This window comes from Pelecanus crispus, chromosome 11 (genome assembly GCF_030463565.1).
Source record: "Pelecanus crispus isolate bPelCri1 chromosome 11, bPelCri1.pri, whole genome shotgun sequence".
Taxonomy (NCBI): domain Eukaryota; kingdom Metazoa; phylum Chordata; class Aves; order Pelecaniformes; family Pelecanidae; genus Pelecanus; species Pelecanus crispus.
In genome coordinates, this window is record NC_134653.1 from 11,026,924 (window position 1) to 11,042,986 (window position 16,063).

A 16,063-nucleotide genomic window follows, 5' to 3' on the forward strand; every position below is an offset into this window, starting at 1 on the left:
CTGCCTCAGCACCCCAGTCCCTCAAAGAGCCTTTCCACCTTGCTTTGTGAGCTGTCAGTGAGGAATGCTGAAACGGCTGGCTCTCGTACTCTAACATATGGCAAAACTTCCCTGATTTGGGCAAACAGGACAAAGTGTCATAAGACGTCAGCATAGAGTGCTGTGAGACCACAGTTCGGGCTCACAGGACCAAAGTGTCAAGAGATTTATTTAGGTACCTGAAAATGCAAATAGGTGTTTATTAGATATTTTAACGTATGTAATTCTGTAATTTTTATTAAAACCTTGTGAAATAATGGCCTTGCTTGCCTAAACCTTTTAGAAATTCCATCTCTTAAGCACTGAAATATCTCTAAGCATCGGCCTTCAGTGCGCAGGAAGCCCAGTTACAGAGAAAGCTAGCAGCCTGCTCATATTTTAAGGAAGATTAGAAAAACATCAGTGTGGGACAGCAGAGCTTCCAGCTAAGGTGATGATCACCACTGGGCTAACCAAGTCCTAGAAGCCCCTTACTCTCTTTTAATGAGAAGAAAAAAGAAAAAGTGAGTAAATAAGGATAAGCTAGGTGCCTAATTCAGCTACCAGTAAGCACAAATGCCTGCATTCAAGATTAAGTCATTAAATTTATTGAATATTCATATTTAATGAAGTACAGGATAAATCTCTTGTGTTTTTATTTAGCGTTTTGTGATGTACATGCAAATCAGATTCAGTACTGATGATATAAATCACCCCATCTTCCCTCAAGACCTATGGGTATCTGTTGTTGTTTCACATATTTGTTAGCAGTAATAGTCTCTGTTTCTTGCTGTTTTGCCCTTCTGCAGTGCTGAGTTCTGTAACGTACCACATGGAAAGGAAGAGAAGAGATTTATTTTGTCTTTTCCACAATACCTGAACTGCTCCATACACATGGGTCTCATTCCAGGGTCTAAATCTCCATGAACCAAAGTGCCGGCTCATACAGCTGAAAGTTAACACACAGACAAATGGAAGTTGAGTCCCAAAGCACCAACATCTCTTTCTGGCTATCTTCTACCCTGGTGCTCACCAGAAATAAAAAGCATTGAAAACAAACTTGTCACTTCACAAAGTCCATCCATACTATAAAAAGTTAAATTCATGGTCTTATTTCCCATCCTTCACTCAGTGCTCACTGCTCAGAACCGCCACTGCATCACTTACTCCATTCTCACACCTGGGCCACAGAGAGGCAAGAAAAAATTTACTGAGGAGAAAAGTAAAAATATAAACATAATCACAAATCAGATTTATACAGCTATAAACATGAAAAACAACATGTGAAGATTTTTTTTTTAATTTGTTTACTTTGTGAAGTTCTGACTTTATTGTATATCACCAATGCCACATCTGCTCACCATGACTTGAGGCATCACTGCTGGACTGAGCTTTGTATGAGCACACATAGCCGCATGAATCCTTATTAATACAAGCTTGCAATCCTTACAGATCTTGTTTCAGAGCTGACACTTTCTAGTTAAAGTTGGTCTTTCCTTACTTTATGGCAGAAAGAATGACAGAGTCCTTTGTACTTGTATGCCGGAATCGCACTAAGTCTCCTCAAGGATAATAGTACATACAGCTGGAGTGCAGAACAGAAGGAAAACGCCATTTCTGATTTTAAATGCATAAGCAAATTTGCATCCAATTTCCATGCTTATTAAAACAAAATAATTTTTCTCTCTGCACATAAAGGGCTACAAGCCCCTAGTGACAGAGCGGGCTGTTTCAGATTGGCTGGGAATCGCAGGTGCTGGTTAAACTTTGTCAGGCTTCTCTGCATAGCAGAAAACAAACAGCCCAGGCCCAAAGCCTGCAGATGTGCACTTAATGAACTCTTGAGTTCATCTGCTAAGAGAAATCATCCATGTCTGTCACACATCACATGTATTGAGGAAAGGGGAGAGGGGAGCCTGGGCAGCACCCCAGCCCCTCCTTCCGGAAGGAGCAAGCCCTATGGTTCCAAATGGAGCACATGAACGTGCTTCCTCGTGACTGCTGTAAGAAATCACTTAATGCAGCAAACACTAGAGACCATAGAGACAAAATAGTTTCTTTTCATGTGTTTTACTTAAGCCCCTATTAGCTTCTTTTGTGCCTGAGAACAGGAAGGCTTGGAGTGGGAATTTGTTGATGGTTTACCACAAGGCTATGCTTTAAAAAAAAAAATAGACTCAATGTGATGAGAGACCTGTGAAGAAACTAGAGTCTTCGTGATGAGGATTTAATTATTCTAGTATTGACAAAAATGAGAATTAAAGGAGGAATCAACCTGCTGACTTCCACAGGCGGTAAAAAACAGGTTTATCTTTCACTGTTTATTGAGCTCTTGGATGTGATAAATTCCAATAATGGTCTGGTGGGTGTTTAGTGCTTTATGATAATATATCATTGGGCTTAAAGTAATCATGGTCTTAGGCTATGAAAGTAACAAATAAGACTTCAGACAGCATCATATTGCTAAGCTCAAATATTCCCAGAAAGATGGTAGGAGAGGAGGGGGGAGAACAAGGAAGGAGTGATATTTAATGCAAACAGAGTAAATAATGCAATCATGTTGATCCCAGTAATAGCAAACAGTTAAAAGTGATAATGGAAGTTACTGGAGTAAAGCAACAACATATCAAATATAGACAGAAAGCAATTACAAAAGGTATAACAGAAAATTGAAAGGACAAGCTAGCTGATGTAAAAAGCTCACAAAAGCTCTGTAAAACATTCAAGGGGAAAAAGTTGCACTTGCTAATAATAATCCATGAAGGCTCAGGGAATGCTAATTAGTGTAGAGCTGCTCTTCATTTGTACAAGGACGTATGGGCCTGTTCCAGGTTTAAATAAATGACTGAATGACAGAGACTAAATTCATTGGCGTTCTTTTAAAAGTAAAAAAAATTACAGAGTTCTGGCATCAGCCGCTAACACACCAGAAATAGATTTACTGGATTTTCAGAGACTTTCAGAGATTTTCTAAAGCCACCATTCTAGCTGCAAGGAAAACATGACTTACCACACGTAGCGTGAACCCGCCGCTGGCTGTGATTTGGGCCAATGCTGTTGTGCTCAGCTCAGGAAATTTGCTACCTTTCAGGCCTTTTCTACCCCACTCATTTTACTGCATCTACCTTTGCAAGGAGCCCAATTACTTACTGAATTACTTTCAGACTGGAAAAAATAGAAATACAGATACAGTACAAAGCAGGGAATACTGAATAGGAGGAAAATTAGACACCAGTCATCTCAGGGTTCAATTCCACATTCAGCCTCAGCTTTTCTGGACAAGTCAGTTACTTCGATGTCTAGTAGGATTTTCAAAGCCATGTTACCCTCAAAAGCCTCAGGGCTTAGTCCATGTTTCCTCAGCACAGGGCTGAGAAGGGTGCTCATTACTTATTAAAATTGCCAGTTCTACAGTTGCACTTTCAATATCCGAAGAACAAAATTCACGCAAGGAAGAACAGCCGCAGGAATCAAGTTGCGGTCTCAGATGGGTGATGCTGAAGGCCCGCAGCATTGCCTTCTTATTTTCACAGTACAGACGTATTTGCTGATAGAAAGCAAAATATCTAAGGATAACACCACAGTATTGAACTGCCTTATCAGAGGATGGCATGTTTGCTGTCAGCCTTAACAGAATTAATTTTCTTTTCTTTCTTTCTTTCTGTGGTGAGTTAGAGCAGTTGGCAAGGATCATAGCTATTCTGCTGTGTAAAAAGTAACCTGGGACAAGGTCGGGAGCCTCAGTCAGTGTATCAGCACATAAAGCGGTAACATTCATTTTAGAGATTTCCTCCTGAAATCCTATCCCCTGTAGGAAGGGAAGCACTGAGCTGGCTGGGATGTTGCGCACGTCACCACGTTTGGCCCCCGAGAGACCTACAGACCCAACCTCACACTACATTATCATTTTCCCCCTACATGTTCTTAATTAAGAAAAACAAACGAACACTTAGCCCCAAGAATCTGATTCATACAACTATGTATCTTACATTAGACAGTGCAACTCAGCAAATATTGAAATTTAGATTTTAAAAATAAACACAGCACAGACTATTAACTATGAAGGAACCTGTGCTTCTCCACCCTTGCTGAGAATGCTCATTTCTCTAAGTATTTGTTTTCTTGCTTTTAACCGCGTTTGTTTTTTAAATTGCCGTATCTTTATTTAACAGCATTGTTGCTTATGCATCAAAAACACTTGTTCTTGGAATCTGACAGCCATCTAATAAAGATGATGCTTTAGAGATTAAGCTGAACTATAAAGAAATTGTAAAATTCAGTATTAATGATGCATTTCATTCTTAAAAAATAGAGTTCTGCGCATCACTGAGGAGCCAACCAAATATATGAAATATTCATTGTTGCTTTTGATAGAAAAATCAAGTAACATGCAATACCATCTTTATCCAGAGGGCCTTACTCTCATTTCCAGTAGAATTCAGGCATTTGCCCATATTCAGCTCACCAAGCAAATGAATTAATCATTTTTTCACTATTGTGCCTGCAAAAAAAGAATAGTAAACACTAAGCCTTGAAAGTTTTCTAGTAGGAGTCAACATCTCAATGTTAGTCCCATTCTGCGTTTATTCTCTGTATTAACATAAATTAATTAAAGATACAACAAGCAGCTTTAACTGACATTTTCAATAGGCGATACTGAAAAGGCCAGTCCAACTGGTACTGAAGTCTTGATTTTAAGAGCACAAAATCAATTGCAAATCTTAGATATGCAGAGCAAATGATACCTAAATATTAAACTCGGAAGAGTACAGAAGGCAACCTTAAACTGAATCCACCATTTCTGCACTGAAAAGCACTGTAACGCAGTCACGCTGTATAAAGCGGGTCCTCTAGAGCTACCTGCTCTACTGTCCCAACAAGGCAGAGCTATCAGCACCCCAGGCTGTGGGTGAGGGGCTGTGCAGGGGTGCCAGGTACCACCTGGGTACCTGGGCTGAGCAGCTGGAGGCAGGAGTGTGCCCATGCAGACCACCACGGTCATACAAACGCTCCTCCCAGCGCCCCAGGCAGACTGTTCGTGGCTAGCGTGCACAGACCTCAGTCTATCCTCGCTTCATGCATGTGGCTCTGGCGATTTGAGAGACCAACATTGCCGATTCTTCTGCTTGGGTCTGTGTATCTGATTATTGATTTCTAAATATAATTGGAGATACTGATTTCTTGGCATTTAGTTCTGCTTTAGAAAATTCTCTCATGCGTTAGTTTTCCGTGTGTTCTCAAAGAGCACCGTGACTTCTCCGCCAAGTGAGAAACTGCAAGCTATAGTTTTTGTTAGGCATAAACACTTTGAAAGCGGAATAAATCTCAAAACACAGGGCTGGAACCAAGTAGGGCACCAGTGTGCTGCAGAAGGCAAAGAAAAGAAAATTTTGAGAGGAGACAATGGGCAAATCCTAGGTTTAGAAGGAAGCATTAAATTAGCAAGCATTAACACTTTTTTTTTTTCCTTTTTCTTTTTATTTAGAGCATTTCCAATGTTTAAGGTCAATCATCAGTAAGTCCCACAGTTCAGAGGTCAGAATATCCGGTACTCCCTCAAGACGTATGGACATGTGCATTTCTTCTTTATACATTCCCCTGACGTAGCAATACCTTTCATAACGTTCACCAGCTTTGAGCAAAGATGTACTGAAAATGTACAATTTATTGTAACTCTTACAACACTTTGTTTTTTCCCCCATATATTTCATCACAGCAATATAAAATTCAAGGTCATTAAGTAGAGAGCATGATAGTTTATTAGAGCTTCATCTCAAACTCTGTACATACTTGCTTTTTCAACATTCTTCATTTTTATTATGATCTTGATAGAATTTCCCTCAGAGAGATTGGAATGATCACCACATGAAGTTTTAATTATTTAGGCCCAAACTAATGCAAAATACCAACAAAAATAGCATAAAACCTTTAGCATCCACATTTCTAAGAATGGTACGGTTTGCAAGCTTAAATATTTAAATGTAAGGGGACTGTATTTCAAGTACTGTAAAAGAGAAACATTGCCACTTACTGGCAGTACCAATGTCTTTGCAATATTTGTAGGCATTTATGTGCATCTTTCAAAACCTCTATTAACCTTTATACTATTTGTCAATAAAAAGACCCATTAACATTTAAACTGTATGTCCAACTGTCTATTTCAAACAAGAATCAAAAGATAGCCTGTAAGAAACAGTTATTTATTATAGACTACGTTATTAGGACTGTACATGTTGGAGATTTTGAAAAGCTCACATTTCTTAAAGTTTAAAAAAAAAAAAAGGTTAAAAAGTTAAAAAAAAAAAAAAAATCATCATCAATTGGCAAAAAGACTGCACATGGCCTGAGCAGGAGATGTGACAGCCGCACAGGCAAATGGGTATCACCAACAACACAGTACAGCTTTGGAAAGAATAGTACAAGCAGCTGTAGCCACTTCAGGAATACTGGAGGTCTAAAGAGATCACACTGTATATGGAACTGAAATTTAAACACTGCTTTTGCAGTAGGATCATCAGAACTTACCTGACATTAACAACTAGTCTTACCCGACATTAACAATTTGTCTTCATCGAGCAAAGCTTGATTTTAATCAAAGATAACGTAATCATTGGAAAAGAACAAAAATCACAGCTGTGCAAATGACAGACTCTTCAATCAAGCTGCTGAACTGGAAGTGCCAAAGACATAATTCACCAGTTCATGTATGTCCCCCAAAACTTTGTTTCAAGCACCACTGATTTAGTAAAATCCATATGTGCTTCTGTAAAGTGGGTATTCCAAAAGGTAAGGAAAAATGATCCCCAAAATCTAGAGACTGGAAGTGAAGTCAAGCAGTCTATTACCACTGCTTTTACAAATCATTCATGAAGACAGTATGACCTGTTCCACTGAAGAGGGAAAAAAAAAAAAAAAAAAAAAAAAAAATCAGTAATTGTCTTCAAGTATGGGAGATGCACTCACAGTGACAACAGAGGCATTCATTTCATTACTGTACAAGGAAATCTATAGACTCCATAGAAAATATACAACCAAAATGGAGCTAGTGTGACAAACGGTGCTCATGTAGCAACAATAAAAATGTAAAGTCTGCAAGTTCAACAAAAATGTATTTCAGTGGCTTCGATTCCTCAGGCTCGAGTCTTACGCGGCACCACTTCATGCGATCATTCCTTTCATCTCATGTCCGTCTCGTCTTCTGTTTTTTTGTTTGTCTCTTTGCATCCTCGGAGCCACCTGTGTCAGAACCTGTCTGTCCAAGAGCACGTACTCCTTGCAGTCGAGTTGTCAGCTGTAGCAATAAGGGAATAAGCTGGGGGCGGGGGGGGGAAGCAGCGGAAGTGAAGCAGCTTGTGATTACAATGGTATGTAAGGTCTCAATGATAACGTTCTTTAGACCCACGCATCCCCAAACAAACAGAATCTTTGTCTAAATGGCACATCTACAAAAATACCAGAAAATCGCAGAAAATCTTGGGAAGGAATCAAACTAAACTTCTGGGAATTTCTGATAATCAAAACCTAAAATGATTGCCGGTAACCTTTTTCCCTACAGTCATCTAGCCAAGAACAGCAGTTTAAGTCCTGAGTCCAGAAAATGACCGCTATTTTCAGTGGTCAGGCACTTCAGTGTCACTGTAGAAAATCCTGGAGAATCCCATGTTCTGTGCCGTCTTACCCATGTTTAAGAGGAAATCAAATTGCACAGACAAATTTCTTTTATCAGCAAAACAGAAATCCAGTCATATCAGAGAAGACTAGAAGAGCATGGCTTGTTAACACAGGGGGTTATATAGCAGGTAGTTATATTCTTCTTGAGAGCTTTTCACTAGGGAGGGTGTAAAGCTGAAGAGACCAGACTCGATGACTTGCAAGATTTTTTCCAGTCTGATTGTTCCTGAAGCCAATAAAATAATTATTTTCATTTGTATGATCACTGAGTCTGGTTATCTGAATTTGAATGATGCTGTATTGTTTTTTTTCCCCAGAGCCATCAAATGAGAAGACAAAATTCAGAAGCACCACAGGAACCCACCTTCACACTAAGGTTTTTTTTAAAGGATGGTAGTTGTCCAAAAACTTGGCTACATTGTGGCTTTTCTTAAAATATGTCACATAAGGTGACTGCTGACTGCATCTCTGTCTGGATAACCACCTCAACCCTCACTTAACACAGTACAAAGTATTAATTCATAGGACAATAATATTTGGATAAAACAAAAAACCCCATTACCTACCTTGTCATGGTTGTAACCAGCCAACAACAGAAGCAGTGTCAGTGGTAATGCGATGTAAGATCCTTGGGCAATATCTTGTTCAGGCAGCTTTCTCTGCAAAAAGTGGGGACCATGGATTTTGGGTTTTTTTTGTTTGTTTGTTTTTTAAACAGTCATTTTGACTATGAAATCCCTCAGCTTTAAGCAACATCAGCAATAAGATCATGTGGCACATCCAGCCCTACCCCTACCCCTCTGACTTCCTTCTAAGTGCTACTCTAAGATTTACTTTACCTTCAACTTCAAAGCAGTCCCCTTGATCAGATTCATTCATCTGTTACCTTCTCCCTGGGGTTTGCCGGTTTTTAAAGCTAATTCACTGATGGTCAGTCTCCACTTTACAGTCAACCTGGTGTGCTTTGATTTACCTGTCACATGCTGCCCAAACCTCTATGATCCCAATGATAATACTACGGCAACCGTACTAGCACAAAATCTTTCAGGTACCTCCGCATTGTTCATTTATAACTGCCATTTCATGTTTCCTTCATGTTTCACTGGCATCTGAACATGCAGTGATGAAGAAAAGAAATAGATCATTTAAGTATTACAGAACAAACACTTCACTAAATTGACTGCACTGTTCAGAAGTGCAAAAAGACACGTCTCTCTCTCAAGGGAGAAGTTTTCCCCTGCTGTTAGTTTGAGAACCCCTCTGCCTCACCCTCTACCTCAGCTCCAATAAATAAAGCTCTCTTTTTGGCCTAGCGATACTTCTTTCATATATACAGAACTCTTTAAAGGAATTTTGACAACAATCCTATCTTTCTCCTTCAGCCCCCAATTACTGCAACCTTTCAGCTAGTGTCATGGTTACAACTTCTTCCTGAACTCCTTACCTGCCTCCCATAACATACCAGGTCATTACATCCCTGCCTGATGCCTTAAATGTGGCCAAATCCAAATTCATTGTCACTTTAATGCCTCTGATAAACTTCTTTATATTTAATTAATAGAAAGTTTGGTCAAGACCACAAAATACATGCAAGCTATACTACCTCACGCTGCTCTCAAGGTGAATGCTTGAACATTTAAGTATTTTGTACTTACAGTGGGACTGAAGATCAGTGTAATGTGTTTATGATACCCAATAGCAGTGAACGAAACTTGAGGCAGGGTGTAGTCATACTGTGATTTAGACAATGTAGAATCCAGGAGCACCACGTAATTCTGTGGGTAAAAAATACACTCAGTCCACAGCATCAGGAGCAGTCTGAGACAAAAATTAGATTTAAAGGCAAAAAGTCAGTTTAACAGGCTTCAAATCTTCTGAGATACTGGTCACTCCAGCATGAATACAGTACTGCAGGCACACCAGAAATAATACGTCAGTGTCCTTAAGGAAAAAAATTAAACTGACCTAAGCTAATTATTCAGCAATATTCTTACCTCTCCATCTCGGAGCAGTGGTGGGAAATGGAAAAACAGGGATAGGCCTAAGTTGACTGTATGAATTGGGTTGTCAAGATTTTCACTTTTGTAGAGTTTCACCTGTGAGGGAAAGAAGAAAACACAAATCAGGTGTTTCTGGGCCTGCCCCACACTAGATATTTCAGACATCTCACATCTTAAGGGATAAAAGCACTTCAAAATTCATCATGTGTTTTATAAACAGGAAGTTGTCAAGTAAGAACACCTGGAATTGTTCTAATCTGGGATGTGAAAAGTCACAGAAACAGTCTTTTTACAGAACTTGAAATAATTTAGGAACAACTGAATGTCTGACATTTTCACATATCTAGCGTATTAGAATTAGTCTGTGTTGTGCATCAACCAGAACTGAGTAATTCTTTTAAATAATCGCAGCAGTTTCACAGGAATTCGCAGCTGGGGGTTGTTTCTATTTCTCCAATAGGCTCATTTTGCTTGATTTCAATTTCTCTACACTTATTTAACAAGCTAGACATTCTCAAGCTACAGAATAGGCTTGAAGTCCTCAGCAAATACAGTTTGCTCAGAAACCAGCATAATTAAAAGAGGGTTGTATATAGTCGAATAAGGCTGGTGGGGGCAGCAGCACCTCCTTACATGAGGCTGCCTGTACACACAAATGTTTATCAGCCACTGCGCCTCCTCCAGAGGACAAAGTGATGGGTTTTGTGGACCACTCTGAAAGAGCCTTCTAGCATCTATACCATTGTTTGTAAACCTCGGGATCAGACATTTGCGAAGACTCAACTCTCTCTGCAGACACAGCCCAACTAAATTCTCATTGATTCTGCCCAGTGCTACCGTGGTTGCAGCTCCAATCACAGCTCAACAGAGAATTTCCAGTTGTTTCATCAAGCCCATGCAACTAGAAGGGACCAGACTGAGGTCAGAAAACTGCTCACTTGTGTCTGTATCAAATCTTAGCACCTCTTCCAAAGACAAAAATTTCTGCCTTGCAAGCAACGGTGATGATATGCACCCATCAACAGCACATGTGCATTACATGCAACACAAGACCCAACCTTATATGAAACAGGTACAGACTTGGATAACTTCGATATAATTAAATTTTGACATCAATTCCTATTTGCTTAGGCTTAACTGCAAGGGTGTAAATTCCCCCAGAAAAATAGCTTGCTCAGGTGCTCTTCAGTAAGGTGATACATTTTCCCTTCACACCTGCTCTGAGTGTTGGATCCTTTGGATGTCTCCCAAAAAACCCAACAGCTTAGCAATGAGATCTTGGCAGGTGAGACGCATGACAAACTAGTCTGAAAGAAATCCAGGCGCTGCATTTATATTTGTAGGTAACATTTCAAGAAGCTTTTAAATCTGAGAAATACTACCATAACTCCTACCCCATTAACACCTCTTCCAAATACTTCCAGCATTTGCACCCTAAGCCAAAAGGATCACAGTTGTTTAGCAAGTTTTTTTTCAGATTACAGTGCAGTCTTTTGAATCTTGAAAATTTCGCTTTTACTATCTGTCTCATACTCTCTCTTATAACTGTACTTTTAAATTCATGTGTCCTATGGTATCGTTCAATTCACATGGTATCTTCTTGCTAGCAGACACACTATCAAAAATTCCAGGTATTTCAGGAATTAATGCAGTTCTGTGATACAGAGGACTCATTCCACCCCTGGTGCCTTGCTCTCCCTACGGACAGGGCATCCCTAATCAGGGAAGCAGACCCAGAAATGTACAGGCCAACCTAAGAAAGTATTTCTTAAACATGCTCCCATGAAAAATGGAAATATTAAAGCAGTGAGGAACACTGGAATCTTAATTCTAACTGAAATTCAAATTCACCTTCACTGAAGTATTAGTCATAATTTGAATTAAATGTGTGCTCTGGCTACTGAACAATTTGCAGTGACCCTGCAAAAACACATTGGGAAACCAATGGCAAACATACTTGAAAAAGATGAAAGGCTTGAACTTACACATAATGTGGAGAGATATTCAGAAGATGTAATTACATTTCCACTTAAATCAAACTGATTAATTTGCCGGAACGCTATAATATTAACATCATCAATGTCACTGTTCCCAACCTGCAACATAAAACACAGTCACGTTTTTACCAACAGAGGAACAGTTAACAGAGGACAGTTAGCACAGCACAAATATTGCTCATAATTTTAAACAAGAAGTGAATTTTGTTCTATACTAACCACATAGAAACTTGAAGGCTTTCCAATTGCAAGTACTTTTTCTCCAGCGTGCACAGCTCGCAATTACAGACTTGTGCATTATCAGCACAACACTGATGGCATTAAGTTAAACTAAAAATGGAAGAAGTATCAAAAGCACGTTTTTTGGTAGAAGCTGAGTTACATACACAGGACTGCCTGATGTCTGAACATTGGTCTCAGTATTTTGCAACTGTGCTGAGAGATGCATATTACTATGCTAGGGTGTTTACACAGTTGATTAATGACGAATATGCTTATATCATAATATAACCTACTTCAAAGATACAGAATTTTATATTCTTCAAAATTGTTTAAAATACAAAACATTTGTGTTTCTAAGTCTGAACTCCAATCACGGTAAGGAAAGAAATGTTTACTCAAATAATAACTACAGTAACAGACAGGTTATGGTTAGGCCAGGTGCCATATCAACATGGCGCTATATCTGGTGCCACTGAGGCTGTACGTTTTTCCTGCAGGTGTCTTTCAAACGCTTCTCTCTCCTGGAGAAAATGGCAGGCTAGCCAGGATACTATTAGTACAAGCTACTGCATACAGCTGTCAGTTGCAGTACATAACCTTCATAGGATTTTCCGGAATTTGGGTTGGCATTCTCTTCCCCTTCCCAACCAGCAAGCACTCTTAGCAAGAACACACTAAGGACTTGAAAGATTTCTGCCCTTCTGTTTTGCTGCAAAGGAGGGCACCCTGGTCAGGCACGTCTGAGCTCCAATAACGACCATCTCCCACTGAAAAGTTCTGGACATCTAATGAAGGCTAATTAACCTTTGCTGGATGTCAAGAGATAAATGCGAGGCAACTAACCTGAATCTGTAAGGATGGAGGGAATGCTTAACAAGATTTCATCAGTTTTCAATTCAAAGTTATTGTTACATTTTGTAAAGATTTGCTAGTCTGAATGAAAATTTCATCCGCATCACGACTGCAGGATTTGGACCAAATCAAGCATAACAAAATCTATCTATCGGTCAATAACTACATACAAAGATAGCATAACATGACAATTTATGACATTCTCAAGTTGCTAGTGCTTTGTTCCACATCGTAAAGAAATGCTGAAATGTATTCTACACATTTATTCTCTTGTTTCTTGAGGTACAGTTTTTGTGACTGTGAATGAATCCTTTTCACTTGTTTACTGTTTGGGCTTTATCTTATTTCAGTTTTAAGCTATGGTGCTGACACACAATATGGGGCCCGTATTTAGGGAGCTAACTTGCTGAAAGCCACTTGTCTAAACAGAATGCATTCAACTACATTGCTGCTGATAGAACAGACATAATGCCTAGACAGATGCATTTCATGTTTAAGTGATACTACAAAAAAAGAAAAAATTACCTCAATTGCACGATGCTGTGGTAAAGCTCTTTCAATGTGATCGTTGCCTTCAGCTTTGAGTTGGACATGATACACACAACCAGGCTAAAAGCAACATTCAGTGATAAATCCCAGCACTGAATAACATGTACTTTAATTTTAGAAGACAGTAAGAGATTCCATTTAAGATACACCACCCAAACAGACCTAACTATCCAGTTATAGTTTTCCTTATCCCAAACAGAAAATTTAACTGAGTAACACCATTAGGGGTGTTTACTGCCAGCAAATACAAAAGGCCTATCAGAGAACTTTCACTAGTTTATCACATTACAGTATTAAAAGAAATCATCTGCTGTGAAGTGTTTTAGCTAGAAAGAAAATACATTAAACACAATTAAAATCTGATCAAATACTGCTTTCTGCTTCAGCATAATTGCTTACTCCATACATAGTGGTCCCAGAAATTCAGCTTCCATGTTTCCTGCAGAACAGCTTACTTCACATGCATGCCATACAATCATCATCACACATACACCCAATATCCTGCTAAAATACAGTCACAGTGTTTTCACAAGAGAAACTAAACACTTCCCCAAATTCTTTTGCTTAAGATAATTCCCTGCTATAACACCTGAACACTGCTGAACACCTGTTAGACACATTCAGTACATTGACCGGGGGCTCATGTCACATCATGGGAACTGTTCAGTATTTCTGGGAGGCCATCACAGTCTACTGGCAGCAAGTTCCACAGACTTAGACTAAAAGTTTTTTCCCCCTTTACTGGAATGAGTGTTCATTACATGACAGCGTAACACAGAGAGACTCAAGGGAATCTGAGCTAGCAAACGTGATGGGAAAACAGAAATCGGTAGCTAATTAATAAAACACATTTTATTGCTCCATTATCACACTAACATAAAGGTAAGTAACAGAGAGCATTCTGATCCTTACCAGAAGGCCACGTAGCCTGAATTTGCCCTCTTCATCAGTTATCGTGTCTTCTCCATAGATGCTACAATCCTTCTGTCCCACAGCTTCTACTGAGACTCCTTGCTCAGGCTCTCCATTTAAAGAAGAAACTGTGCCATAACAGCTAGAGGTATAAAGAAAAGTAATTGCTACAGATGTGCAGATGCTGTTTTAATGCACATTTTAAAGACATTTTATTGTTATAACTGATGGCAAAAGTAATATATTTAGTATAGCATGGACAAGAAAAGGGGAATTTGTAACGTATATGTAAAACTGTTTAAAGCATTACAACTAGCTGCAGTTCAGAGCACAACTTCAGGAACCCAAGTTCCCTGACCTCCATGAACAGCCGCACTTGCCCCTGAGGGCAAGGAAAGGAAGGATCCTGAAGTCAGATACCTGAATTGGTCTACCATCCCTAGAATAGTCCTCTCCTGTCCCACTGGACATAGCACAAGCCACCACCAGTACCACTGTCACAGTGCTTTCATAGCAATGTTTCTCCTTACAGTCCTGCCACCTGGGCTTAGCTATATATCCACATGCATGAGAAAAGGCTAAAAAGAGTACTTATACACAGCACAAGAAAGTTAAATTGTGCCTTCTAAAGCACTCTCCAAACCTTCAGAACAACCATGTATAAGGAGAAAACACACATTTTGCATAATGCATCCTGATACGGTATGTATTATTTTGCATGGCATTTCAGCTCTACTGACCTGTAAGCTGTTCTGTAACCAGTTATCCGAATTTTAAGATTCTGTCCTTCCTGCACTTCAATCATTTGTGATGATGGTTCAAAGCGAAACTCTTTCATCATGGGTTTAAAATAATACTGTCCTGGGCTCTGTGAAGAGGCATAAAACAAGCTGTTTACTGTTAGTGACACAAAAATTCACCAACTCCAAACAATTACATTTCTGCAAGAGCTCCCTAAAGAGCTGAAGTTCTCTGTCCCAACCGTAGGTTAAACTGGTCAGAAAACACGAGCACTGAAAAACAGGGAGCACATTGGACAATAAATCAATGGAACTCCACCAGGTGATAAAGCCTGAAAAGGAGAAAGGAAAGGATGGCCCTAAAACCTTACTGCAAGACCTCAAGGACAGGAAAGTGACCAGGAGAGAAAGATGTCTGCAAGGAAACTATTAAGGCATGTCTACACACGTGTACAGATCAATAATCTGATTAGATTTCTTTCCTCTAAAGACTCTCAAATGATCATCAACAAATTGGCTTGTTTCAGGTTTACAGACTGCAAATTAGTAACTGAGATCAATCAACATCATCTACTACCTGTTGGGGAGAAATCTCTTGCCAGGTTAGACTTCACATCTTTCTCTTGCTTAGACTGTAAGTGCTGTCCACTCTAAGGGATCTACAACTCTCACTGTGGGTTATGATTTCAAAGGACACCATACACCTCCCTTGCCACTGAAGAGAGCCAATAGCATCCCTATTTTGGAAGGCAAAATAACACAGCATTGCACATGCAGCCACATTCAAAAGAATCAATTTCAACTTACCAGATTGGAAAAAGTCAGCATGCCATTATCCTGTGTAAGGAGGTTGGACCGAAACACCCCTCCACTGAGAGACAAGAGAACTCCAGCAAGAGCCTGGTCATCCTCTGATTTGATCTATTTTTGAAAAAGCAATGGTTTCAAGTGTAAGCAAGGGCTGCTTTATGAAGAAGGCTTCAATTCAGAAGCCCCTTACAGAGTGCACAGATGTGCTGACTCTGAGCACTCAGCTGTAAGCAGAAGAAAACTAGCCACATCTGCAGTGCATTCCCTCCTGTGAGACTGCAGGGCTACAGAA

General features: G+C 39.5%; 1 protein-coding gene across 1 annotated transcript in view; it reads right to left on the minus strand.

The window, feature by feature from the left end:
- Nucleotides 1-6,782: 6,782 nt before the first annotated feature.
- Nucleotides 6,783-16,063, minus strand: part of NOMO2 (NODAL modulator 2) — a 28,392-nt gene continuing 19,111 nt past the window's right edge. Inside the window, exons 23-31 of the mRNA XM_075718906.1 lie at nt 15,769-15,882; nt 14,962-15,089; nt 14,222-14,363; nt 13,286-13,369; nt 11,675-11,785; nt 9,684-9,785; nt 9,345-9,464; nt 8,256-8,348; nt 6,783-7,330 (exon numbers count right to left, since the gene is read on the minus strand). Coding sequence (XP_075575021.1) covers nt 7,199-7,330; nt 8,256-8,348; nt 9,345-9,464; nt 9,684-9,785; nt 11,675-11,785; nt 13,286-13,369; nt 14,222-14,363; nt 14,962-15,089; nt 15,769-15,882 — 1,026 coding nt within the window. The 3' untranslated portion in view covers nt 6,783-7,198. The remainder of the gene's footprint in view (nt 7,331-8,255; nt 8,349-9,344; nt 9,465-9,683; nt 9,786-11,674; nt 11,786-13,285; nt 13,370-14,221; nt 14,364-14,961; nt 15,090-15,768; nt 15,883-16,063) is intronic.